This window comes from Saccopteryx leptura, chromosome 5 (assembly GCF_036850995.1).
Source record: "Saccopteryx leptura isolate mSacLep1 chromosome 5, mSacLep1_pri_phased_curated, whole genome shotgun sequence".
NCBI classification, from domain to species: domain Eukaryota; kingdom Metazoa; phylum Chordata; class Mammalia; order Chiroptera; family Emballonuridae; genus Saccopteryx; species Saccopteryx leptura.
Window position 1 is genome coordinate 51850573 of NC_089507.1, and position 27948 is coordinate 51878520.

At 33.5% G+C, this 27948-nt stretch overlaps 1 protein-coding gene across 1 annotated transcript; it reads right to left on the reverse strand.

Moving 5' to 3' along the window:
* SULT1B1 (sulfotransferase family 1B member 1) lies at positions 1-27936 on the reverse strand. The gene is made up of 7 exons (XM_066384636.1): positions 27639-27936; positions 27229-27357; positions 22948-23045; positions 20931-21057; positions 20194-20288; positions 4914-5094; positions 1-1972 (listed from the first exon to the last, which is right to left on the reverse strand). The coding sequence occupies exons 1-7, from the start codon at positions 27784-27786 to the stop codon at positions 1860-1862; spliced, it is 891 nt and encodes a 296-aa protein (XP_066240733.1). The 5' UTR covers positions 27787-27936; the 3' UTR covers positions 1-1859.
* Between the last annotated feature and the right edge of the window lie 12 nt (positions 27937-27948).

Here is a 27948-nt window from a genome sequence, read left to right on the forward strand (position 1 = left end):
TAAGAGGTGACACCTGTAAGAAAGGTAAAGGAAAATCTAAAATTTATTCTTTTCTCTACTCTATCTCTAGGGCCTAGAAAACTACCTGGGGCATAGCTAAAAGTCACTGAAATTTTTAAAATAAAGTCCAGTTACAGAGACATATTTTCACAAAGAAAAACTAGAGAAAGTGCAAATTCTTTTATTTTGTTAGTGAAGCCAATTTATTACACAGATTAAAAGCTACTTCAGAGATACTTAATTCCCCCCCAACAGACCACATTATCAGAACTCTATATACATTAACTTATTATTAATAAGGACAATAAAGCAAATCTATACAAATTTGGCCTAACTTCCTGTTAGCAAAAGTATTCTAGGAAGTTGGCATTGGTTCTCAGTACCCTTAGCTATTCAAGGTTAACTACTACAAAACATTTTTTTCTAGAAAACATTCACACAAATTTAATTCTCTGAAATAATTTATAATGCATATGCTAGGTAATAAATGTCAAAACAATTATCTCCAGGATCATAGCTATATCACTCCTAGGAGGATTGCTGTTGGCATTAGATCAATCCCCCACTAGGATTGAGAAAGAAAACTTACAAGCTTAAGGAGCTATTCCAGGTACAAACGTTGACAGGAGAGATTCACTGTGAACGCAAAATGTTGTAACCCAAGTTATTGTGGCAATCTCAGTCTTAGCTCAGGGGGTCTATCATGTGCCAGAACTCGTCTCCAGAACAAGGACTCAGGACGTTCTAACCAAGTTTGAGTTTGGGAAGTTGGATTTGGCATTTAATTTGGCACAGACTGATATGACCTGCAGGCAAAACATTTTGCTGCACAGGGAGATAGAAATGACTACCTCCAAGGAAACATTGAACTTGAGAAACAAATCTTTCAAAAAAACATGTATCAAAGAATTCAAGTTGAGAGGCATAATGTGAGATAGTCGATAGAAGAGACATTGGGTATGGAGGGCATAGTGGAGATACAACTTAGAGGGTATCCTTTAGACACCAGATTGGGATATTTTAGTCTCAGCTATGATCTTTTCTGGGGTACCAAAGATGCTATTAAGGAATCCAAAGAAAATGTTAAGGGGTTCAGACACAAGAGGAAATAAACTGAAGGTCCCAAATAGAGACCAGAGCACAACAGGCAATTTTCAGTTCAGAAGAGGCTGGTAAGATCTGGGAAGGACTCTCCATAGGAAACAGGTTCTAGCCCTTAGGCTCTCAGAGAAAGCTCCAGTTCTCAGAGAAAAGCCCAAGGGAGACTAATGTAGATCTTTCACCTTTGGAAACTCAGAAATTAGATACTTAAAAATTAGGAACTCAGATACTCAGATTAGGGATAGAAATATTTCCACAATCTGAACCACATGATTTGAGACATGAACTATATTATCAACATAGAGACACTGAAAGAACATGAGCTATGACTCAGGGAACAACTTGAAACCAAGGAGACAGAAGTGGAACAGAATGTCCAGGATCAAGTTTTCAGCAAAGGGAAATTGGGGCAGAGCTAGGAAATATGGTGTCAGTGTGCAAACAACATTTCTTAAGCCACGTGAAAAAAAGGGAAACTTAATTTTAAGCCAAAATATATGGAGGTTGGGTAGGATAAATACTTTCTTGGCAGTACTAGTGTTGGAAAAGGCAAGAAGAGTCTACAAAAAGGTAAGGATGGTTCTTTTTGGAGAATTTGGAAGCTCAGAGTCAGGGGCAACACTGGGAATTGATTAATTATGTTGAAAAATCAAAGTTAAAAGTACATTTTCTCCTTTAAAAACCATTTTGCTTGTCCAAATCAAATCATAATTTCAACAAATTACAGTTAGGTTCTTTCAGATTTGCATGTAGGCTCTTTACAACTCTGTGCGGAACTGAAGTGAACTTCCAGACATTTGCTTCTCATAAAGGTCATCAAATTTTTCATTCTGGGCCACTGTGAAGTAATTCTTCCAATCTCCTGCAATCCCTAAAAATAAGAAATGCAAAAATATTGGAAGGAATAAAATATTTCCATTATGAAGAAAAAACTAACGCATACCAAAAGAAAAGGTCAGAAAAGTTAAAGAATTTTCTTGTATTTGAGTCTTTTAAAATGTCATTACTCTTTTACTGGTAATTCCTCCCAATTAAAAGAGGGCTTGAAACTATATAGTCTGACATTTAAAGACACATTCTGAGAAGGGTTAATTTTTCTTGTCTATTTATGGTCTGTACAATGAAAGATATTCTTCTAGTGTTTCCAATTGTCCAGGTTCATGGGGTTATGACTGGACTTTGGTCAGGGAGTATTTTATTTCACCAACACTCCAGTTTGATTAAACCATAAAATAAAAAGATGATAGTATCAGTTACCAGAAAGCATAGATGAGGATGGTGTGATACTTATAGGATACTTGTTATATCTGAATTCATCAGGCTTATATTATAGTTGCATTTTAGATGAGAAGAGTAGTATCAAAAAAAACATCCATGAATGATCTTTACAAAAGTAAATTTTTATGAACATAAGTTTATTTAATTTCTTATACTTGAGTGTTTATGAATATTTATTTTAAAAATAAATTTCAATGTGCTGCAAATGTGCTCAGAGGAAAACATGTACTTTGTTATATTATGAAATATTAAATATATCTTATTGAATTGCAATCTATATTAACTTGTAATGGCTTGATAAATATTTCAGTGATAAACATCTCCTTAGGTTGCTTCCCTGGTTATTATAGTTTGTTCTATATCTACCAGATGGCAAGAGCTCTTAGAAATATTAGTATATATTCAAGATAGTACATCTGTAGATATGTCATTAAAAAAGGGGAGCACAGTTTAAATAACAAAGAGTCACATACAAAACACTCCAGTGATTCTCTATTTTAAGTATAAATTGTATAACACACACAAACACATTTGTTTTATAAGAATAAGGAAAATGTAATTTTTTAATACAATAAATGCTGGCCAAAGTCCAGAGTTTTTGCTTTGTTGTAATTTGGGACACAGGTATAAATATTGGATATCATCTATCCTGTCCTTGCTACTTTTATTATTGTATGACTAAATTGATTTATCCAACACAGCATCCTTCAAGACTTGAATGTGCTTGGCCCATTGGTCATTTTACTTTGAGCCTTTTTCAGCATCCATTTACGTATATGCCTCTTGAATTGCATTATGAGCCTCCTGAGGCAGATGCATATGCCATTCAACCTTGCATATTTTAGAGACTATATATTACATTTAGGTGTTCATGAATAGTTTTTTTCTATATGTGTATTAATGAATGGGTATGTATTTTTTGTATGTTTATTAACTGCATGAATAATATGAATGAATAAATGGATAGAGAAATCTTGAACTGTTTAAACTAATAAGACTTGCTACATTTTATGTGTTATTTATGATTAGAAAAATATTCTAAATGCTTATATATCGTTTATCATAATCTTCCCCAAAATACTTGTGCCATAGATGTTGGTACTTTCTTCATACCATCAGTGATGTGACCAGAGTTTTGGCATTTTAATTAATCTATTCAAAGTTATAAATTCAGTGTGCGGCATAGTCTGGATAAATTCCTGATCCATTTGACCCCAGGGACATGTTCTTTACCACTTCTGGAGTATGTGCAAAAACTGTCTCTCTTACTAGGCCATCATATACTTTTTTAGGTTGAAGTTGGAGAAACCATATAATTCAGATACTGAGCTTATCTCCTCTTCCTATACCCTAAAGAAGATTATGAAAATGATATCAATTTTCATATGACTGGGGATAAAATTCTAGAAGTTTTAGTCAATGATCTGGCATAATAAAAATTTGCCTTGTTTTATAAAGATTATTTTTTTGAGTCTTCCACCAGTAAATGTGTGCATGTATTAGTCTTCTTTGTTTAAATTTGCAGTGTACCATTTACAATGAAAAAATTGGCTTTGCCTTCTTGTACTAGCAGTTATTTTTGAAAAGTTAAATGTATTATTTTTGGAAATAAAAGCAATCTTAAAACACTGAAGCTTTTTTTCCATGTTAATAACTTATAAAAAATGTTTCATAAAAAGTTTAACCATATCACCCTTTCAAAATTAAGGGTTTTCTTCCACATGTTCCTATATGTTTTTATACATTCCTAACGTTAAGTTTATTTTTCAGTGCACCAACTGAAATTCTACCCCTTTCCCTTCAATTTAGAAAAGAATATTGAAAAGGGGGTGGCATTAATAGGTGGATAATTTCTTTAATTTAAGTTAAAATTTTGTTAAATGCATTATTTTCATTGTTAATAAAATATTTTAATGCAAATTATATACAACAAGTCACAATGAAAGCAAAGCATATTTCAATAGTGAATGCCAACTTCCTCTGTTATTATCTTTCCAAATTAAATTTATATTTTATCTTTCTTATATTTTTAGGTAGTAAAAATTCCCAGTAGGGCAAAAACATGTCTTTGCTCTTGGTGAACCTTTTTTAACGAAGTGACCACTATTTTCTAAATGATGTGGGTTCTTCAAAGAATATGATACTGTACTGAATGACGTTAATTTATTACTGAGAAAGAGGCCTATGCTAATTTAGAGAAAGATTGGGGATTTAGAAATAAGAAATTTGAGAAGATCTTATTAGAATTGACAAGCACACTCTCATTCAATAAAGTAGTAATAAGAGGAACAGTGTGTGTCAAATACTCAAGGAATTCTGACAATAGGTTTACAGTCATTATTTCCTTTAATAATTTCTAATCTGATTTAGCAATGATTTATGGTTGGCACTTTTAGTGTCTTTTTTATCTTAAAAATGAAGAAATTGATGCCCAAAATGGCTAAATAATTCGGTAGAGAGCACTTAACTAATCCTCATTTCAGAGTAACATATAAGAAAATAAAAAGAAAAATTAAACTCAAAAAAATATTTACCTTTGCGCATAAAAGTGGATTTGCTGTGATCCATCACTGTACTTGGCATATGTGTAAAATTCACCATAGGATTGTTCTTCATTGTTTCAAATGAGGTGTGATGAATGATCTTATCCACAATGTCATTACTCAGCTTTTTCTCTAGAAATGTAGCAATTTTCTTGATTTCCTGCTTTGGATTCTATTAGTGGGTAAAGAGTCATAGCCAAAAAAATAACAACCATGATATAAAGAACTATAATATTTATAATCTGCTTTCTTCAATGTTTATTCTCATTATTGAATGCATATTCTGTTGTATCTATTAATAATTTTTAAAATTTAATAATAAAAACAAAAAAATCAGTAATTTATGTTTAACAAAAATATAGTATAAATGTTTTGTTTGTTATAAATCTGATATTAGTTTACATTTAAAGTATAATATGTACAAACCTTGGGCTAAATATTAATAATATTTAGAGAAAAATATCTTAAGAGCTATTTTAAACTCCATTTGTGGTCAGATTTGAACTATGCATGTTTTAGAGACCCAATATCTTTTTATTCTTTCTGACTCTTATTTTTCTGCTTTTAATAAAAATTTCTTTTCTGTTTATATAATATTTTAAAACAAATATAATAAATTTTTGAATAACTTCAAGCATATTTGTCTTAAAGTATAAAGACTGCTTAGAAGTTACTTAGACATATTATTAAAAATGAACTCTAGTAAATGTGTAAAGATATTAAGATCTAAATTATTCATTAACCATTGAGAATAAAAAGAGCAAAATCTGAGAAATGGATCATTTTCCAATTCTAATAAAAAACTTAATATTAATATTTATAACTTTTTAAAAAGCCAAATTAAAAACTCTATTGATATGCTTAGAAAATTTTTGAGGAAATGATATCTAAGCTATGTTAAAAAAAAGTCATAATTTACCATGATGGATGGTTTTTTGAGGAGTTGGACAATAATTTTCAATAATAAAAATAGTTAAAACATTTGGAAGTTTTAGTGTCTCATAGTGTATCCAAGAGTATCTCATAGTGTATCTTATAGTGTAGCAAAATATTTGGAGTTAGATTTGAGTTGTTCACAGGAGTGAAAGAAGGTATAAAACTGGAAAGATAAGTTGGATTTAAATTGAGAACATCCTTGGATGCCTTTTGAAGGATATGGACTGTAACTGCAATTCCAAAAGGAAGCCACAGCTTTTAATAATGTGTCCTATTTAACTCTGTGTGCCTGTGCATTCATGTACACAAATGTGTATACTTTGGCAGGGACTTTCTTAGAGGGAAGTTATGGTAATATTTTATGTGTGAGACCTAAATTAAAGAAGAATGAGATGACTCTTTAAGGGGTGGCATCATTTAGAGTGAGTAAAAAGTTAGAAATGATAATAGTGGATAAAAAGCCAAAAGAAAAGTTAAAGTGATGTCAGAGAAGTGCAGCATGAGAGATACACCTGATCTGTCTTTTTGAAATTTCAACAAATTCTACAACTATACACAGAGAAAAAGCCCCAGATAAACCTGAAATATACACACACAAGATAGACAAACTTGTCTCTTGTTAGTATTATTAACAATACAACTCTTAAATGTGATCAAGGAAAAAGAAATAAAATATAGAGATAAAAGACAGAGACATAGATAGATGATAAAACATATCCAAAAAAAATCTCATTTACATAGAAACCTTGTAGCTAAATGTCAGAAAATTCAAAATTGAAGTTTTAAATTTACTCAATAAGATACAAGAAAACAGTGAAAGGCAATTTAGTGAACTCAGAAAATAACTTAATGAACAAAAAGAGTACTTCACCAAGGAAATTAAAACTATAAAAAAGAACTAAACAGAGATTAAAAAAAACTCAATATACAAACTGAAAAATAAGGTAACAAGCTTAGCTAATAGAATAGGTCAGACAGAGGAGAAAATTAGTGACATTGAAGACAGGCAACTAGAGATACTACAGAGAGAAGAAGAGAAAGACTCATGAATTAAAAAAAAAAACTGAGAAAGCCATATAGAACTATATGACTCCATCAGAAAGAACACTATAAGAATAATGAGTATATTAGAAGAAGAAGAGAGAGAAAAGGGAATGGAGAACATATTGTAACAAATAATTGATGAGAACTTCTCAAGCCTGTGGAAAGAGTTAGAGCCTCGAATCCAAGAAGCAAACATAACACTGAGTTATCTCAACTTAAACAGACCTATTCCAATGTACATCATAATAAAATTATTACAAGTCAATGACAAAGAAAAAATTCTCAAGACAGATAGAGAAAAGAAGAAAATAACATATAAAGGAAGGCCCATTAGGCTATCATCAGATTTCTCAGTAGAAACTCTACAAGCTAGAAAAGAGTGGACCTCAACATTTAAAGCACTGACAGAAAGGAACTACCAGCCAAGAACATTATATCCATCAAAACTATCCTTCAAACATGAAGGGGAAATGAAAACATTTACAGACATAGAAAGCTGAGGAAATTTATCACCAGAAAACTCCCAGTACAGGAAATACTAAAGAGATTTATCTGACCATGTGCAAAGAACAAAACAAAACAAAACTACAAGTAAAAGCTCCAACAAGACCAAAATAAAAACAAAAATAATTTGTGATGACAATAACATAAAAGAGGAGAGGATAAAGATCAACAATAGCAAAGAAGGATGGAGTGCAGAAACACTCGTGAGATAATGGACTATCATATATACAATAATTTTTTTAATAACCTAATGGTAACCAGCCCTGAAAATGCCACTACTGAAAGACATACCTTAAAAAAAGAAGAAACAGAGGATAGAAGTATGGAATACCACCAAACAAAAACAAATTACAAAAAAACAAAAAAGAAGAACCAAACAAGACACAGAGCTATTAGAAAGCAGTATACAAAATTGCAATAGAAAATACTCACGTGTCAATAATTACACTAAATGTAAATGAACTGAACTCATTAATAAAGAGGCACAGAGTAACAGATTGGATCAAGAAGCAGAATCCCTGTATGCTGCCTTCAAGAGACAAATCTAAGTTACAAGGATAAGAATAGATTCCAAGTGAAAGGTTGGAAAACCATTCTCCAACCTAATAATATCCAAAGAAAAGCAGATGTAGCCATACTCATATCTGACAATGCTGACTACAAGACAACAAAGGTAACCAGAGACAAAGGTAGTTATTTCGTAATAATAAAGGGGACATTGAATAAAGAAGACATAACACTTCTTAATAGATATGCACCAAAGCAGGGAGCACCAAAATATATAAGACATCTACTAACTGATCTAAAAATACAAACAACAAAAATACAATCATACTAGGAGATCTCAACACACCATTGATGGATTTAGGTCATTCATCCAAACAGAAAATCAATAAACAAATGTTGGCCTTAAACGAAACACTAGAACAAATAAACATAATAGACATCTACAGGACATTTCATCCCAGAATGTCAAAGTATACATTTTTCTCCAGTGTACATGGAACATTCTCAAGAATAGACCATATGCTGGGCCAAAAAACTAACATCAACAAGTTCAGAAAGATTGAAATTATACCAAGCATATTCTCTGATCATAAGGCTTTGAAATTGGAATTTAACTGCAAAAAAGAAGTAAACCAACGCATGAAAGTGTGAAAATTAAACAACAAACTTCTAAAAAGTGATTGGGTTAAAGAAGAAATAAAAGCAGAGATCAAAGGATATATACAGACAAATGAAAATGACAACATGACATATTAGAATCTTTAGGATGCAGTGAAAGCAGCAATAAGAGGAAAGTTCATATCATTGCAGGCTTATATGAAAGAACAAGAGAGAGTCCAAGTAAATAACTTAACATCACATCTTAAAGAACTAGAAAAACAAGAACAAAGGCAACCCAAAACCAGCAGAGGAAAGGAAATAATAAAAATTAAAGCAGAAATAAATAAAATAAAGAACAGAAAAGCTATAGAAAAAATCAATAAAACAAAGAGCTAGTTCTTTGCAAAGAGCAACAAAATTGACAAACCCCTGGCAAGACTCAATAAGGAAAAAAAGAGAAAGGGCTCATATAAACAAAATCCAAAATGAAAGAGGAGAAATTACCACATATATCATAGATACACAAAAGATTATTGTAGAGTACTATGAAAAAACATATGCCACCAAATTCTAAAATCTAGAAGAAATAGATATATTCCTAGAACAATACAATCTTCCTAGATTGAATGATGAAGAAGTAGAAAGCCTAAATAGACCCATAAGCAGGGAGAAAATAGAAACAACTATCACAAACCTCCCCAAGAATAAAAATCTGGGGCCAGATGACTATACTAGTGAATTCTACAAAACATTTAAAGAGATTTGGTTTCTATCCTGCTCAAAGTCTTCCAAAAATTTGAAGAAGAAGCAATACTTCAAACACATTTTATGAGGCCAACATAACAACCCTCATGCCAAAACCTGGCAAGGACAACACAAAAAAAGAAAACTTCAGACCAATATCTCTAGTGAATACAGATGCAAAAATCCTAAACAAAATTCTAGCAAATCAAATACAACAACACATTTAAAAAAAATAATACATCATGATCAAATGAGATTTATCCCATAAGCACAAGAATGGTTCAACATACATAAAACAATTAACATAATACACCATATCAACCAAAGAATGAAAACCATATGATCCTATCAATAGATGCAGAAAAGACATTCAATAAAATACAAAATCTGCCTGACCAGGTAGAGCACAGTGGATACAGCATCAGACTAGGATGCAGCGGACCCAGGTTCGAGGACCTGAGGTTGCCAGCTTGAGCACTTGCTAATCTGAATTGAGCAAGGCTCACCAGTTGAGCCCAAGGTCACTGGCTTGAGCAATGGGTCACTCAGTCTGCCGTAGCCCTCCTGTCAAAGTCAATGAACAACTAAGGTGCTGCAACAAAGAATTGATGCTTCTCAACTCTCTACCTTCCTGTCTGTCTGTTTCTATCTGTCCTTCCCTCTGTCTCTCTCAGTCTCTGACACACAAAAAAGACAAACCAAAAAAAGTCCTTTTATGTTTAAAACACTCAACAAAATGAGTATAGAAGGAAAATATCTCAACATAATAAAGGCCATTTATGACAAACAATCAGCTAACATTATACTAAATGGTGAAAAACTGAATGCTTTTCCTCTAAAATCAGGAAGAAGACAAGGCTGCCACTCTCCATTCCTATTCAATATAGGGTTGAAGTTCTAGCCAGAGCAATCAGACAAAAGAAAGAAATAAAAGACATTCATATTGGGAAAGAAGAAGTAAAGGTTTCACTTTTTGCAGATGATATGATCCTGTATATAGAAAACACCAAAGACTCTACAGAAAGGCTATTAGAAACAATAAACTAGTATAGTAAGGTCACAGGATACAAAATTAATACACAGAAGTCTATTGCTTTCTTATATGCCAACAATGAAACTTTGGAAAATAAACTAAAAAAAAAAAAAATTCCTTATATAGTTGCAACAAAAAAATAAAATAAAATACCCAGGGATAAACATAACAAAGAATGTAAAGGGCCCATATACTGAAAACTATAAAACATTATTAAAGGAAATCAAAAAAGACACAATAAAATGAATATAAATATTCCTTGTTCTTGGATAGGAAAAATAAATATAGTTAAAATAGACATATTACCCAAAGCAATATACAAATTGACAAATTTAGTGCAATTCCCATCAAAATTCCAATATTATTTTTTAAAGAAATGGAACAAAAAGTCATAAGGTTTATATGGAACCAAAAAGAAGAACCCCAAATAACCAAAGAAATGTTAAGAAAAAAAAACAAAGCTAGAAGCATCACATACCTGACTTCAAATCATACTACAGAGCTTTGATAATCAAAACAGCATGGTATTGGCAGAAAAATAGACACACAGACCAATGGAACAGAACAGAGAGCCCAGAAATAAAACTACATATATATGGTCAAATCATCTTTGATAAAGAAGCTTAAAAACAAAATGGAGAAAAGAAGGCCTCTTCAATAAATGGTGCTGGGAAAATTGGAAAGCCACATGCAAAAGAATGAAACTTGACTACAGTTTGTCTCCTTGCACAAAAATTAATTCAAAATGGATCAAAGACCTAAATATGAGATCTGAAACAATAAATTACATGGAAGAAAACATAGGTACTAAACTCATAGACCTTGGCAGTAGAGAACATTTTATGAATTTGATCCCAAAGGCAAGGGAAGTAATGGCAAAGATAAATGAATGGGACTACATTAAACTAAGAAACTGTTGCACAGCAAAAGAAACTGACAACTAAACAAACAGACAGCCAAATAAATGGGAGATGATATTTTTACACAACAGATCAGATAAGGGGTTAATATCCAAAATATATTAAGAACTCACAAAACTCAGCAACAAACAAGCAAACAATCCAATAAAAAAATGGGAAGAGGACATGAACAGACACTTCTCCCAATAGATATACGAAAAGATGCTCATCTTCATTAGCTATTAGAGAAATGCAAATCAAAACTACAATGAGATACCATCTCACACCTGTTAGATTAGCTATTGTCAACATGACAGGTAATAAGTATTGGAGAGGCTGCAAAGAAAAAGGAACCCTCATTCACCATTGGTGGGAATGTAAATTAATACAACCATTATGATTGTAAAGTATGGTGGTTCTACAAAAAATTAAGAATAGAACTACCATATGACCCATCAATCCCTCTACTGGGTGTATACTCCCAAAACTCTAAAATATTGGTACATAAAAACACGTGCGTCCTCATGTTCATCACAGCATTGTTCACGGTGGCCAAGACATGGAAACAACCAAAATGCCCTTCAACAGAGGATTGGATAAAGAAGATGTGATACATATATATAATGAAATATTACTCAGCCATAGGAAATGATGACATAGTATCATTTATGACAACATGGATGGACCTTTAGAACATTATATTGAGTGAAATAAGTTAATCAGAAAAAACTAAGAACTGTATGATTCCATACGTAAGTGGAACACAAAATTGAGACTCATGGACATAGATAAGAGTGCACTGGTTACCAGGGGAAGGGGAAGGGAGAAGAGAGATGGGGTGGGTTGAGGGTGAGGGGCATAAAGGGAAACAAATAAAAGTGTCAGAGGATGATTTGACTTTGGGTGATGGGTGGGGTTATATTTACATAATTGGCTTTCCAAATGATGTGGAGATACCTTCTCTAAATCTATGTACTCTAGTTGACCAATGTCACCCTGTTAAATTTAATTGTCTAAATAAAAATAAATTAATTTTAAAAAGGTTAGTAGGGAGTGACGTCACGGAAATGGCGCCGTGAGCAGCGCGTCCGACAGATCTCCCCAAAATCACAACAAATTTATCAACTAGAAACAGGAAAATTTATCTTCGGAGCAAACTGAAAGCAAAAGGACTGTTATCACTCGAATCTGAGAGACGAGGGTGTGGAGGAACCTACCGCAGGGACGTTCATTCAAGCCGCGAGAAAGTGCACCGGTGTGCTATCAACAAGACCACCCGCAGATGCCAATAAGAAAGAGGAAATCGAATATTATGGATACAAAAGAAAGAGAGGTAACACAAATAGATGTGGATAAATCTATGGAGAAAAGACTTAACATATTGGAAGCCTTGGAGCTAAATGACAGAGAATTTAAAATAGAAATCTTAAAAATACTCAGAGATATACAAGAAAACACGGAAAGGCAATATAGGGAGATCAGAAAACAACTCAATGAACACAAAGAATATATTACCAAGGAAATTGAAACTATAAAAACAAATCAAACAGAAATGAAAAACTCAATTCACGAGCAGAAAAACGAGGTAACAAGCTTAGCTAGCAGAACAACCCAGATTGAAGATAGGATTAGTGAAATAGAAGACAAACAACTTGAGGCACAACAGAGAGAAGAAGAAAGAGACTCAAAAATAATAAAAAATGAGAAAGCCCTACAGGAATTATCTGACTCCATCAGAAAGAATAACATAAGAATAATAGGTATATCAGAGGGAGAAGAGAAAGAAAATGGAATGGAGAATATACTCAAACAAATAATAGACGAGAACTTCCCAAGCCTGTGGAAAGAACTAAAGCCTCAAATTCAAGAAGCAAACAGAACACCGAGTTTTCTTAACCCCAACAAACCCACTCCAAGGCACATCATAATAAAGTTGACACAAACCAGTGACAAAGAAAAAATTCTCAAGGCAGCCAGGGAAAAGAAGAGTACAACATATAAAGGAAGGCCTATTAGAATATCATCAGATTTCTCAGCAGAAACTCTACAAGCTAGAAGAGAGTGGACCCCAATATTTAAGGCCCTGAAAGAGAGGAACTTTCAGCCAAGAATACTATACCCATCAAAGCTATCCTTCAAGTATGAAGGAGATATAAAAACATTCACAAATACAGAAAAGATGAGAGAATTTATCACGAGAAAGCCCCCACTCCAGGAAATACTAAAGGGGGTTTTCCAACCAGATTCAAAGAACAAAAGAAAACAACACCACAAGTAACAGCTCCACCAAGAACACAATAAAACCAAACTTAAACTGTGACAACAAAGGAAAAAAAAAGGGGGGGAGAGAATGGAGATTAACAGTAGCAAAGGACGATGAAGTGCAGAAATACTTATAAGATAGGGTACTACAATGAATATGGTAGGTACCCTTTTCATTACTTAATGGTAACCACCCTTGAAAAAACCACCACAAAAACACATGACTTAAAAAAGGTAGCAACAGAGGAAAGAAGTATGGAACACAAACAAACAGAAACAAATGATAGAAAAACAAAAGAGAAGAATCAAACTAGATACAAAACTAACAGAAAGCAATTTATAAAATGGTAGTAGGGAACCCACAAGTGTCAATAATTACACTAAATGTAAATGGATTAAACTTACCAATAAAAAGACACAGAGTAGCAGAATGGATTAAAAAAGAAAATCCAACTATATGCTGCCTACAAGAAACACATCTAAGCAACAAGGATAAAAACAAATTCAAAGTGAAAGGCTGGAAAACAATACTCCAAGCAAACAACACCCAAAAAAAAGCAGGTGTAGCAATACTCATATCTGATAATGCTGACTACAAGACAGAAAAAGTACTCAGAGACAAAAATGGTCACTTCATAATGATTAAGGGGACACTGAATCAAGAAGACATAACAATCCTTAATATATATGCACCAAACCAAGGAGCACCAAAATATATAAGACAGCTACTTATTGACCTTAAAACAAAAACTAACAAAAATACAATCATACTTGGAGACCTCAATACTCCGCTGACGGCTCTAGATCGGTCATCCAAACAGAGAATCAATAAAGATATAGTGGCCTTGAACGAAATACTAGAACACCTGGATATGATAGACATCTACAGGGCACTTCATCCCAAAGCGACAGAGTATACATTTTTCTCTAGTGTACATGGAACATTCTCAAGAATTGACCATATGTTGGGCCACAAAGACAATATCAGCAAATTTAGAAAAATTGAAATTGTACCAAGCATATTTTCTGATCATAAAGCCTTGAAACTAGAATTCAACTGCAAAAAAGAGGGGGAAAAACCCACAAAAATGTGGAAACTAAACAACATACTTCTAAAAAATGAATGGGTCAAAGAAGAAATAAGCGCAGAGATCAAAAGATACATACAGACAAATGAAAATGAAAATACGACATATCAGAATCTCTGGGATGCAGCAAAAGCAGTAATAAGAGGAAAGTTCATATCACTTCAGGCCTATATGAACAAACAAGAGAGAGCCGAAGTAAACCACTTAACTTCACACCTTAAGGAACTAGAAAAAGAAGAACAAAGACAACCGAAAACCAGCCGAAGAAAGGAGATAATAAAAATCAGAGCAGAAATAAATGAAATAGAGAACAGAAAAACTATAGAAAAAATCAATAAAACAAGGAGCTGGTTCTTTGAAAAGGTCAACAAAATTGACAAACCCTTGGCAAGACTCACCAAGGAAAAAAGGCACAGGACTCAAATAAATAAAATCCAAAATGAAAGAGGAGAGATCACCACAGACATCATAGATATACAAAGAATTATTGTAGAATACTATGAAAAATTATATGCCACCAAATACAACAATCTAGAAGAAATGGATAAATTCCTAGAACAATTCAACCTTCCTAGACTGAGTCATGAAGAAGCAGAAAGCCTAAACAGACCAATCAGCAGGGAGGAAATAGAAAAAACTATTAAAAACCTCCCCAAAAATAAAAGTCCAGGCCCAGACGGTTATACTAGTGAATTCTATCAAACATTCAAAGAAGACTTGGTTCCTATTCTACTCAAAGTCTTCCAAAAAATTGAAGAAGAAGCAATACTTCCGAACACATTTTATGAGGCCAACATAACCCTCATACCAAAACCTGGCAAGGATGGCACAAAGAAAGAAAACTACAGACCAATATCTCTAATGAATACAGATGCTAAAATTCTAAACAAAATACTGGCAAACCGAATACAACAACATATTAAAAAAATAATACATCATGATCAAGTGGGATTCATCCCAGAATCTCAAGGATGGTTCAACATACGCAAAACGGTTAACGTAATACACCATATCAACAAAACAAAGAACAAAAACCACATGATCTTATCAATAGATGCAGAAAAGGCTTTTGATAAAATACAACACAATTTTATGTTTAAGACTCTCAACAAAATGGGTATAGAAGGAAAATATCTCAACATGATAAAGGCCATATATGATAAACCATCAGCTAACATCATATTAAATGGCACTAAACTGAAGGCTTTCCCCCTTAAATCAGGAACAAGACAGGGTTGTCCACTCTCTCCACTCTTATTTAACGTGGTGCTAGAAGTTCTGGCCAGAGCAATCAGACAAGACAAAGAAATAAAAGGCATCCATATTGGAAAAGAAGAAGTAAAGGTATCACTTTTTGCTGATGATATGATCCTATACATCGAAAACCCGAAGGACTCCACAAAAAGATTATTAGAAACAATAAACCAATACAGTAAGGTCGCAGGATACAAAATTAACATACAGAAGTCCATAGCCTTTCTCTATGCCAACAATGAAATATTAGAAAACGAACTCAAAAAAATAATCCCCTTCACGATTGCAACAAAAAAAATAAAATACCTAGGAATAAACATAACAAAGAATGTAAAGGACCTATATAATGAAAATTACAAAGCATTGTTAAGGGAAATCGAAAAAGATACAATGAGATGGAAAAATATTCCTTGCTCTTGGATAGGAAGAATAAATATAATCAAAATGGCCATATTACCCAAAGCAATATACAAATTTAATGCAATTCCCATCAAAATTCCTATGAGATTTTTTAAAGAAATGGAACAAAAAATCATCAGATTTATATGGAACTATAAAAAACCCCGAATAGCCAAAACAATCCTAAGGAAAAAGAATGAAGCTGGGGGCATTACAATACCTGACTTTAAACTATATTATAGGGCCACAATAATCAAAACAGCATGGTATTGGCAGAAAAATAGACACTCAGACCAATGGAACAGAATAGAAAGCCCAGAAATAAAACCACATATATATGGTCAAATAATCTTTGATAAAGGGGCCAACAACACACAATGGAGAAAAGAAAGCCTCTTCAACAAATGGTGTTGGGAAAACTGGAAAGCCACATGCAAAAGAATGAAACTCGACTACAGCCTGTCCCCGTGTACTAAAATTAATTCAAAATGGATCAAAGACCTAAATATAAGACCTGAAACAATAAAGTACATAGAAGAAGACATAGGTACTAAACTCATGGACCTAGGTTTTAAAGAACATTTTATGAACTTGACTCCAATGGCAAGAGAAGTGAAGGCAAAGATAAATGAATGGGACTACATCAGAATAAAAAGTTTTTGCTCAGCAAGAGAAACTGATATAAAAATAAACAGACAGCCAACTAAATGGGAAATGATATTTTCAAACAACAGCTCAGATAAGGGCCTAATTTCCAAAATTTACAAAGAACTCATAAAACTCAACAACAAACAAACAAACAATCCAATAAAAAAATGGGAAGAAGACATGAATAGACACTTCTCCCAGGAAGAGATACAAATGGCCAACAGATATATGAAAAAATGCTCAGCTTCATTAGTTATTAGGGAAATGCAAATCAAAACTACAATGAGATACCACCTCACACCTGTTAGATTAGCTATGATCAACAAGACGGGTAATAGCAAATGTTGGAGAGGCTGTGGAGAAAAAGGAACCCTCATTCACTGTTGGTGGGACTGTAAGGTAGTACAACCATTATGGAGGAAAGTATGGTGGTTCCTCAAAAAACTGCAAATAGAACTACCTTATGACCCAGCAATCCCTCTACTGGGTATATACCCCCAAAACTCAGAAACATTGATACGTGAAGACACATGTAGCCCCATGTTCATTGCAGCACTGTTCACAGTGGCCAAGACATGGAAACAACCAAAAAGCCCTTCAATAGAAGACTGGATAAAGAAGATGTGGCACATATACACTATGGAATACTACTCAGCCATAAGAAACGATGACATCAGATCATTTACAGCAAAATGGTGGGATCTTGATAACATTATAAGGAGTGAAATAAGTAAATCAGAAAAAAACAAGAACTACATGATTCCATACATTGGTGGAACATAAAAATGAGACTAAGAGACATGGACAAGAGTGTGGTGGTTACCAGGGGTGGGGGGAGGGAGGACAGGGGGAGAGTTAGGGGGAGGGGGAGGGGCACAGAGAACTAGATAGAGGGTGGCGAAGGACAATCTGACTTTGGGCGAGGGGTATGCAACATAATTTAATGACAAAATAACCTAGACATGTTTTCTTTGAATATATGTACCCTGATTTATTAATGTCATCCCATTACCATTAATAAAAATTTATTTATAAAAAAAAAAAAAAAAAAAAAAAAGGTTAGTAGTGGTACTAGGGAAACACATAGATAGATAGGCAAATTAAGAACAATATCTGTTAGGAATTCAAAATGTTTGGAGAATAATATGGCCACAGCCAAAATATATGTGATGATGTCAGTTCATAAACCAGTAGAAGTTCAAGTGTAGAGTGCTGGCTCCTATTGAGTCTTCCTCTGTGGTATTTCTCTTTCACCTTATTAATTGAAAATTTATGCAGACACTCATAAGCCTGATGTAAATAATTAGACTTCTTTCTGAATTTTATTCTTGATATATAATTATAATTTTGCTCTATTTTTGTTACATTAAACCTCTTTACATGACATTGTCTAAAAATGTCTGTATAGCAATAGAAAAACAGTACATTTTAATTATAATCTACATAGAAGATTTGAGTGAAATTCAAATCTAGATATGCTCATAAAGCTGATTAAGCCAGATTATAAATCAATATGAATGAGTTGATTTGAATAAGGCACTATAGCTGAATGAAGAGAAAAGGTTGACATGAGAGCATCATGTGGGAGACAGCACACTGTGTGATGCAGAATTTGGATACCAGCCAGGCTCCGGAAATGTATTTCTTCATTATGTGGAGATAAAGGACTATATTAAGAAGCAAAAATTGCTCTTTTCATGAAGCTACTAAGTGCTACTCACATGTCTAAGAAGAAAGAGAGATACTTGGTAGAGAAGAACAATTTTCTCTTTTATAAAGAATTCATAATTTAATCTGCTTAATCAAAGCCACTTTAGTTTTGCAGCTGTGTATACCACCAGTAAATTGACATTAACCGCTTCAAGCACTGGGAAGATATACACCACAGAGTCTCTATGAACTGCAAGCAAGTGTAATAGAGAGTAAAAGTCAGTGCAGAGCAGAAAAACACAGCAGATTCTTGTTGTTAAGATATGAGAAATAATCTGGGGTTTTCTCAGAACTTCTTGCAACAAAGGAGATTTTACTTTGGCTTGATTTCTTGTATGCAAAGTAGGATTGTCACTAAAATATTTGTTATTACTCCTCACTCATTTATTTATTTATTTATTCATTAAAACAATTATTCATACAACAAATATTGAGCTCTTATTTATGCGGTAAGTGTTATATTTAGTATATTCTTGTGATGCAGTCACAAGAATGGTAGTTATGGTATCCTCCATCATGAATCTGAAAGTCTAAAAAGTATCCTCATATTTCTCATGTGTATGTTTGCCCAATTTAAGTAAAATAACCCCAGAATAGACCTGGAACTTTGCCATAGTATTTGAACCAATGGTAGTCCATACAGGAGACTGAGGTGGGGGCACATTTGAAAGATATACTAGATAGGGCATGTGAACAAACAGAATGTTCAACTGAAGTATATTCACTATACAGAAGCAAATGAGGACAATTTACTTTTAAACTTTGAAAACTGGATGGACATATAACATCATTAACCAAAAGAGAAGAAAAATAGAAAAGAATTGCATATTGGAAAGAGAGAAACAAAATTAGGGTGGTTTTTGTTGTTGTTTTCTAAGTGTAAAAAGAGGAAGTAGGGAGACACACCCTGGCATGCACCCTGACTAGGTTCCACTCCACAATCCCTATCTGAGGTGGATACTTGAATCAACCTAGCCCCTGAGGCTGACAGACTCAACCAACCGAGCTTTCTTCAGCATCTGTGGCCAATGCTTTAACAGAGCCACTTATTGTGAGAGTGGAAGGGGGACAGAAGCAGGTAAGGGAGGTGGAGAAGCAGGTGGTCACTTCTCTTGTGTTCTCTGACCGAGAATTGAACCGGGGACGTCCATACACAGGGCAGAAGCTCTATCTACTGAACAATCAGAATTTAGTTTTGAACATGTTAGATTTGTGGGTCATTTTAATAAAAGCATGGGTTTGAATTTAGAGTAGAAGTTAAAATAAGGTTTGAGGGGATCATAGCATATAGTTTTGGCAACAGTGGGCCCTGACATGAACACAAAATATAGCAAACACTTAGAAAAGAAGGATGACTAAGTGATAGATATCCACTGGAAAACCATGAGTGTGGCAACCTATTAAACAGAGGAGAGAATTTGAGAAATAAATACAATGGCTAAAAAGGATGAGAGAAATATGTCATAGGTTTCACAATTAGAAAGTTATTAATGATCTTAACAAAATTTGGGTAAGGAAGCATGAAGAATAGGAAAAACAATCATATCATTTTGGACTCCATAGATTAAGTTTACCATTTTATATTTATCCTTTATCTTAGGATGTAGTGGAGAATTATATAGAATGAATTCCTACTACTTTACCTCTTTCATATCTTCATAATGCAAGAAAAGTATTGGATGTTCTTCTGTTTTCTTCCACCAGCTCTTAACATGATTAAACCAGGAACCATATGCCACTAAAACCAGAGAAATAATCCATTTCCATAAGCATTTATAGAATTAAATATTTATTTCTTAACAATAAGTCCCAATTGTATAAACATTTTGTGGAATTTAATAATCAAGGGAACTGAGACTATAAGGTCAATTATAAAATATATGTAATCATCCAAATACAGAAAGCAATCTAATTTAAAAATATAATGTAAAAAGAAACATTTTAATTGAAAATGCATTGACCTCCAGTAGGTATACTTAGCTTCACACAGAAAAACACAAACAAACTATTTTTAATGAAGTACTTGTATCAACTATTTATTTAAGTACTACAAATATATGTACAGCAGATTTTACTAGAAGTTTGGGCAAAGTATACAATTTCTATTATTAACAGCACTGATGATGAATTTCTGGTAGTAACTGAAAAGAGATTAGAGAATATTTTCATTAAGTCAATATTTAATACCAGATTTATACACTGAATGTCACAGTAAAAGATTAGACATATTTGATTTAATTTTTAAATGGTATTTGAAAGTACTTGTTACTGACTTGGAAAAATAAAAGCTTACAAAGAAAAAGTCATACCAGTGATAGTTAATAGTATTATTAAAAATTAAAAAAAAATACTTATCAATTTTAGGTGAAAGTTTACCTACCATTTCCAGCCATAAATTTCTCCAGAAATTCTTCCCAGGTTCCAGGAAGAGGTAGCAGACGATCCATTAAGTGAAAATGATAATATGAGACTGCTACGTCTTTGGCATTTCGAGCCATATAAATCATCTGCAGGAAGAGGAAGAAGAAACCAAATGGTTGGCATTTCATTTAAAATTAACATACAAGTAAGGAAAGCAACATATTTAAAATCCATGAAATTAAAAACAGGAAAAATGTTAGAGCAAATTAATCAAACAAAAAGTTCTTTTAAAAAGAATCAATAAAATGATAAACAGCTAGCAAGACTGACAACACAAAAGGGAGAAGATACAACTGAGAATATAAAAAGATGCTCCATATTATATATTATCAGGAACATACACATTGAAATGAAACAGCACTCCATAATAATTATTAGAATGACCAAACTCCAAAACACTGACAACACTAAATCCTGCTGTGGATATGGAGAGACACGAATTTAAAAAAAGATACATACTCATATACAATTTAGCAATTAAACTATTTATTATTTATCCAAAAGAGCTAAAAAATTAGTTCCACACAAAATCCTGAACAAGATTGTTTATAGCAGTTTTATTTTTAATTGCCAAAACTTAGAAACAACCAAAATGTTCTTCAGTAGGTGAGTGAATAAACAAACTGTGGTACCTCTAGACAAAAGAATATTATTCAGCACTAAAAAGACATAAACTACCAAGCCATGAAAAGACATAAAATAATCTTAAATGCATAATACTAAGTGAAAGAATTGTAAAGAGTACATACTGAATGATTACAAATATATGATATTCTAGAAAAGACAAAACTGTGGAGACAGATCAGTGGTTTTTGCTTTTGGAGTAAATTTTAATTTGAAATTTATTTTCTTCAATAATTGTAAGGTTATTCAGATTATCTATTTTATTTAGCTAACTTTTGCTAGTTTATGATGTTTGGGCGGGATGGAGGATGAATAGATAGAACACAGAGGATTTTTAGGGTGGTAAAACTACACTGTATACTATAATGCATGATGGCATTATATGATATATATACATAAACATTTGTCCAAACCTAGAGAATGTGCAACACCAAGAATGAGCTCTAATGTAAATTATGGACTTTGGGTGATAATGAGGTGTCAATCTAGGCTTATCAATTGTAACAAATGTACCACTCTGGTGGGAGATGTTGATAATGGACAACCTAAGTGTGTTGGGGAGGGCAAGGAATGTATGGGAAATTTGCTGTGAACCTAAAATTGGTCTAAAAATATATTAAATTGCCATAAAACATGAAGTCTAATAAAATTAATAAAAAGAGAATATGGTGAACAGATTTTCATCACAAAATCCAACAACTTAGAATCCCTCACACATCACAAACTAGAAAAATTAATCTAAGATAAAATAACTGGAATAGCCTCAAAATTATTGAGGGAAACAAATTTAAAATTTTTACGAAAACAAATTTGAGGCACAAATGATTTTCTGGATAACATTGCCAAACAAGCAAATAACTGATATTCTTATATTGAATTTTCAGAGGCCCTGGCTGGTTGGCTCAGTGGTAGAGCATCAGCCCAGCATGTAAAAGTCCCAGATTTGATTCCCGGCCAGGGCACACAGGAGAAGTACCCATCTGCTTCTTCACCCTTCCTCCCTCCTTTCTCTCTCTGTTTCTCTTTTCCCTTCCTTCAGGCAAGGCTCCATTGGAGCAAGTTGGCCCAGGAACTGAGGATGGCTCCATGACTTCTGCCTCAGGCACTAGTATGGCTCTGATTGCAAAGAAGCAATGCCGCAGATGGGCAGAGCATTGCCCCCTAGTGGGCTTGTTGAGTTGATCCCGGTCGGGCGCATGCGGGAGTCTGTCTGACTGCCTCCCCATTTCCAACTTTAGGAAAAAAAAAACACAACAACAAATAAATAAAACATCTGAGTAATTATTTATTATGTGAATGAGTCAAGGGATATAGGATCACATTAAAAAATTGACTGGCAGTTTAGAGTGTACCTTGGAGTTGTTTTTCCAGAAAGACTTAGGAAGAAGATCAATTGGTAGATGTGTCTTCACAAGCCGAGGTGATGGATTCTTCTTTAATTGTTCTACACCTGGGAAAATTTAGTTTGGTATATAGAGATATTAGAGTCTTCAAGGAGCCTGCATTTCCTGATTTTTTTTCAACCAACCGTTCAAAATATTTTTGAGTATATACAATGCTGATAAATTTTGAACTAATCATCAGCATTATGTACCTGGATTCTAAGAGCCAATATTACATGATGGTTAAGGGCATAGGTTCTGTAGTTAGCTTCCTTGGATTCACTTACTCATTGGGAGACATTTGAGAACCTCAGTCTCTATTCTTCACTTTCTTCACCTCCAAAATGAGAAGTAATAATACCGACCTTAGAATTTTGGAGTTTTATCATACCTGTGCATATTATAAATAATTATAAAAAATGTTTTCTCTTTGTCAAAGAGATATTAATATCTAGTAAATCTCATATTGGCTATAGTTTTGCATCAGTTATTATAGCGCAGATGATGCCATTTTTGTGTAGATCAGCTGTTGTATTTGAATTTTCATTATTTCTTTTATGCATTATATGAATATGAAAAATAAAAATGTTATGTAACTTTTAAGAATTAGCTGAATTCTTCAAGTCACACAACTAATATGTGGTTGAACTTGGATTCATATTAAGTCTTTGGATAAAAGATACATAAACTTCCCTGAGATAGAAAGTATTTATTTATTTATTTATTTATTTATTTATTTATTTATTTATACTATTAGTGAGAGAAGAGACAGGCAGGAACAGACAGACAGGAAGGGAGAGAGATGAGATGCCTTAACTGGTAGTTGTGTCATGTTAGCTATTCATTAATTGCTTTCTCCTATATGTCTTGACAGGGGGGCTTCAATTTGAACCAGTGACTCCTTGCTCAAGCCAGAAACTTTGGGCTCAAGCCAGTGACCATGGAATTACGTCTATGATCTCATACTCAAGTCAGCGACCTCACGCTCAAGCAGGAGACCTCAGGGTTTTAAACTTGATTCCTCAGCATTCAAGCTGATGCTTTATCCACTGCACCACCACTTGGTCAGGCCAAAGTATCTATTTTTGTTTGTTTGTTTATTTAGACTCAGAAGGATCTCACTACTGACTTGGCCCATCAGAAGGCACTTGTAATGTTAAAGGTATATTCAGAGAATTTCTGACATAGACTAGAAAGATCTGGGTTAACCCTTTGAGTAGTGAGTATTTTTTATGCTCGTTGATTCCTGGGAGTTATTTTTTCAAAAAATGAAATTAGTTACAGTTACAGTTTTATAACTTAAAATCATATTTGTTTGATAACCAGTTTATGCAAACAAGAAGAACATACATTTGCCTTTTTATAATGTTGCATTACACATGTACAATCTTACTCTGGATGGTCAGGAGGCACGAGAACATGCATGAACATTCGTACTACCCAAAGGGTTAATCCTTTTCCCTTACTATTCTTTCCATGGACTCATGGCTTTTATCGTATATCAGATACATCTGTCATCTCTTATAGTCACCAAGATCTCAATTTATTGTTGTCTCCTCTTTTAGGTTTTATATCCAACAGATTTTAAAGTCCTTTGCATATTTTTCACAATATTACTTACAACCAGTCTAACCTCTAGATTTTCTGTTAATCCTAGACCATCTTCTCACCTTTTGAATATGAAGACATACTTGCTCAAAATTTTATCTGATGTAGTCTTTCCAAAAATTCTATGTTTCAATCATTTACAAAATTTTATTGCACATGCTAAAAAGCTACTCAGTGTCTCTATTAAAATATTTAAAAATGTTTTATATATCACTTGTTTTTGTTTCATAATTTATTTACCTATTTGTTTATTGCCAGTTTCTATGTGTCTTTCTTGTCCTCAACCTAAAAATGCACACTAGAATGGAGGCTTATTAAACTAGGGAATGCATGTGTTCACCAACAAATGCTCTGTAGAGAGTAGGGCATAGCACATGTTTGTATTAAGAACAGGCCCATTAATATCAATGCAGATAACCTTGGCAGACTTAGGAAATAAAAACAATTTCTGGTATAAGTATCTCCCATGTAATATTTGGGGTATACTTACACTAAATAAAATAGCTATATAAATTTCAAATTTAATTGTGTATCTTGAATTTTATCTGGAATAGTTAATTATACATCTATAAAATTCCACATGGTATTTCATTATGCTTCTACTGACTTTGTAGTTATAGCCTTATTACTCAGCACATAGAAATGAGAGATCATAATCTTCTACAACTCACTGTTCCTCAAAGACATGACATGAGTGTTCATGTCTGTTCCTTTCATCATGGAATTTTTACTACATTGTTGTTCTTTTTTTCTCCCTCAACTTGACTGAAAGTTTTTAGAACCTCTTCTTTACTGTAATTGTTCTGTCATTGAGATCCTTTAAGTTAACCTTTGATATGCACAGATACAAATGTTGGATATATAATATAAATGTAATGACATCACAAATATTCATATTCAGGCTTCAGAGTAATTCTGAATGCCAGTGTATTCTCCTTTAAGTGATGAATCGTACCTACTCTCTGGCAATACTACACAACCTCACTAAATACCTCCAACCCCACTACCCACCAATAATTCCCAACTATCCCTGATTACTTTGATTCTGTCACCTCTTTATTTCATAGTTTTCTATGGCTCTGGAGTCTTAACTTACTCTTGCATTCATTTTGGTTGCTTGTACCAGAATAATCCTTTAGTTCCAAGCTTTAACATTTGTTCTTTGACTTCAGACAACCACACAAAGGAACAACACCCTCCCAGTCGGTCATTTTCTGCCTATGTATGTAACTAGCTCCAGCAGAGGTTAAAATTTGAATTCTGCTCTTTAAATTGATGTATACTATGCAATATCACTATAGTACTTATCCCAGGTTTCCAGCAGCATTGAAGAGCCAGGTTTCACTTAAACCTTCTCACTTGCCTACAGCACACCATACTTTTCTGATTCTCTCTGAGCTCACTGGTTATTAAAAAAATTACAAGCCCTACTTGATTTGTTACTGTCTAGCCTCCAATTATTTTGCATCTTACTTTCCCTTCTTTCATTGTTGTTCTTGGCTGTTTTTTAGTTCCTGAACTACACCAATGCCTTTTCTGCATCTAGGTCTTTAGAATTAATACTTTATCTCCATGAAATATGCTTTTTTTCTAACTATGTACATGGTTTTAGGTCTCAGGAGAGATATATGCAATTTTCTTTTCTTGTTTTTAATTTAAGTGAGAGGAGGGGAAATAGAGAGACAGACTCCCACATGCACCCCAACTGGGATCCATCAGGCATCCCCCATCAGTGGCTGATGCTCTCTGTCCATCTGGGGCCAAGCTCACAACCAAACTATTTTTAGCACCTGAGGCGGAGACTACACGGAGCCATCCTCAGCACCTGGGGTTAATGTGTTCAAATCAATCGAGCCATGGCTACAGAAGAAGAGAGAGAGAGAGAGAGAGAGAGAGAGAGAGAGAGAGAGATGGGGAGCAGGAGGGGCGGAAAAACAGATGGTAATTTTTCTGTGTGCCCTGACCAGAAATTTAACCCAGGACTTCCACATGCCAGGTCGATGCTCTACCACTGGGCCATCAGTCAGGACCTGTAATTTTCTAACCTAAAGTAAACTCTCCTGTTTTTATCTTTTATAGAGCCCTATTCTTCAGATACATAAGACCAATAGTATTCATATATTTTAGTTCATTTGCTTATTTAATGTCCCAACATTGTCATAGCTCCTTAGGATTAGAATATCTAATTTTCTAAACGTTTTGTAGCTAGCCCATGAAACAGTAAATATGTGTGAGATAAAACATGCATTTTATTAATAATAAATTTTATTTTTTAAGAGGCATTGGTACTTCTTTACTAATTTATAGCAAAGTCCTAAATTTGGAACTTATCACTCTAATCCATCAAATTCTATACAACAAAAGTCAAGAAAAGATAAGGAACAATATTTTTTTATGTTGTCAACCAAATTTTTAATTGGTGCCTACAATGAAACTCATTCATTTTTGGTTATTATATCTGAGTATATTATGGACTAAAACTGTAATTTTTCTATATGCCTTGGTTATTATACAGTTTTCAAGCTCTCATTTCATAGTACCAAATTTATTCTATTTTCTTTGAGTGAAAATCATAAATACAACAATTAATATGCTATATAAATAATATTACAAAAGAATAATTCCCAAATGGTTTAAAATTACCTGAAATTCTTATTCCATGGTCAGCCATTTCTAACATCGGGGCTTTAGCAGTTATAACATCTCGTTTACATTTTTCAGCATCTCCATCATTTAAAACCATGTCCACAATCTCACTTAGCCAAGTGGTACCTGTGGCAAAAAAGTAACCTTTTTTTTTATAACCATCACCCAAATTTGAGGCAAAACGTACCTTTTGGAAACCTGTCATCCTAATGCATCCTATTAGAAACATAATTCTTCACTTTCTTTTTTCTATGCCCAAATGCTCATTTAATATACTTGAAGTAGATGGCTAGTCTGACGAGTAGGATATTAATTTTATTTAGGGTGATAATGATTTTATAGAGAAGCTGATTTTCAGAAAACAAAGGTTGAAGTCAGGGCTGCATTTTTCAGGCCACAAAACTCACCTGATTTGGGATAAGTGGTTATCACAATGTCATCTGGCCTGCACTGGAACTGTTCAATCCTTTCCCAGTTGAACACAAATGTATGGATCATGGGATGGCCATGGATCATCTTCAAATCTTTTCTCACGACTTCTTCTGAAGAGACCATTTTTGTACCAGATTGTACAAATCCTTAATAGAATAGTTACTGACAATCAAATCCTGTAGAAATCAAGAGAATAAAAATCAGACGCTGAGTAACTAATGCTATTCTTAAAAGACTACAACCTGCAACAAAGTCAAATTGGCTTTTAATACCCTGAGCACACAG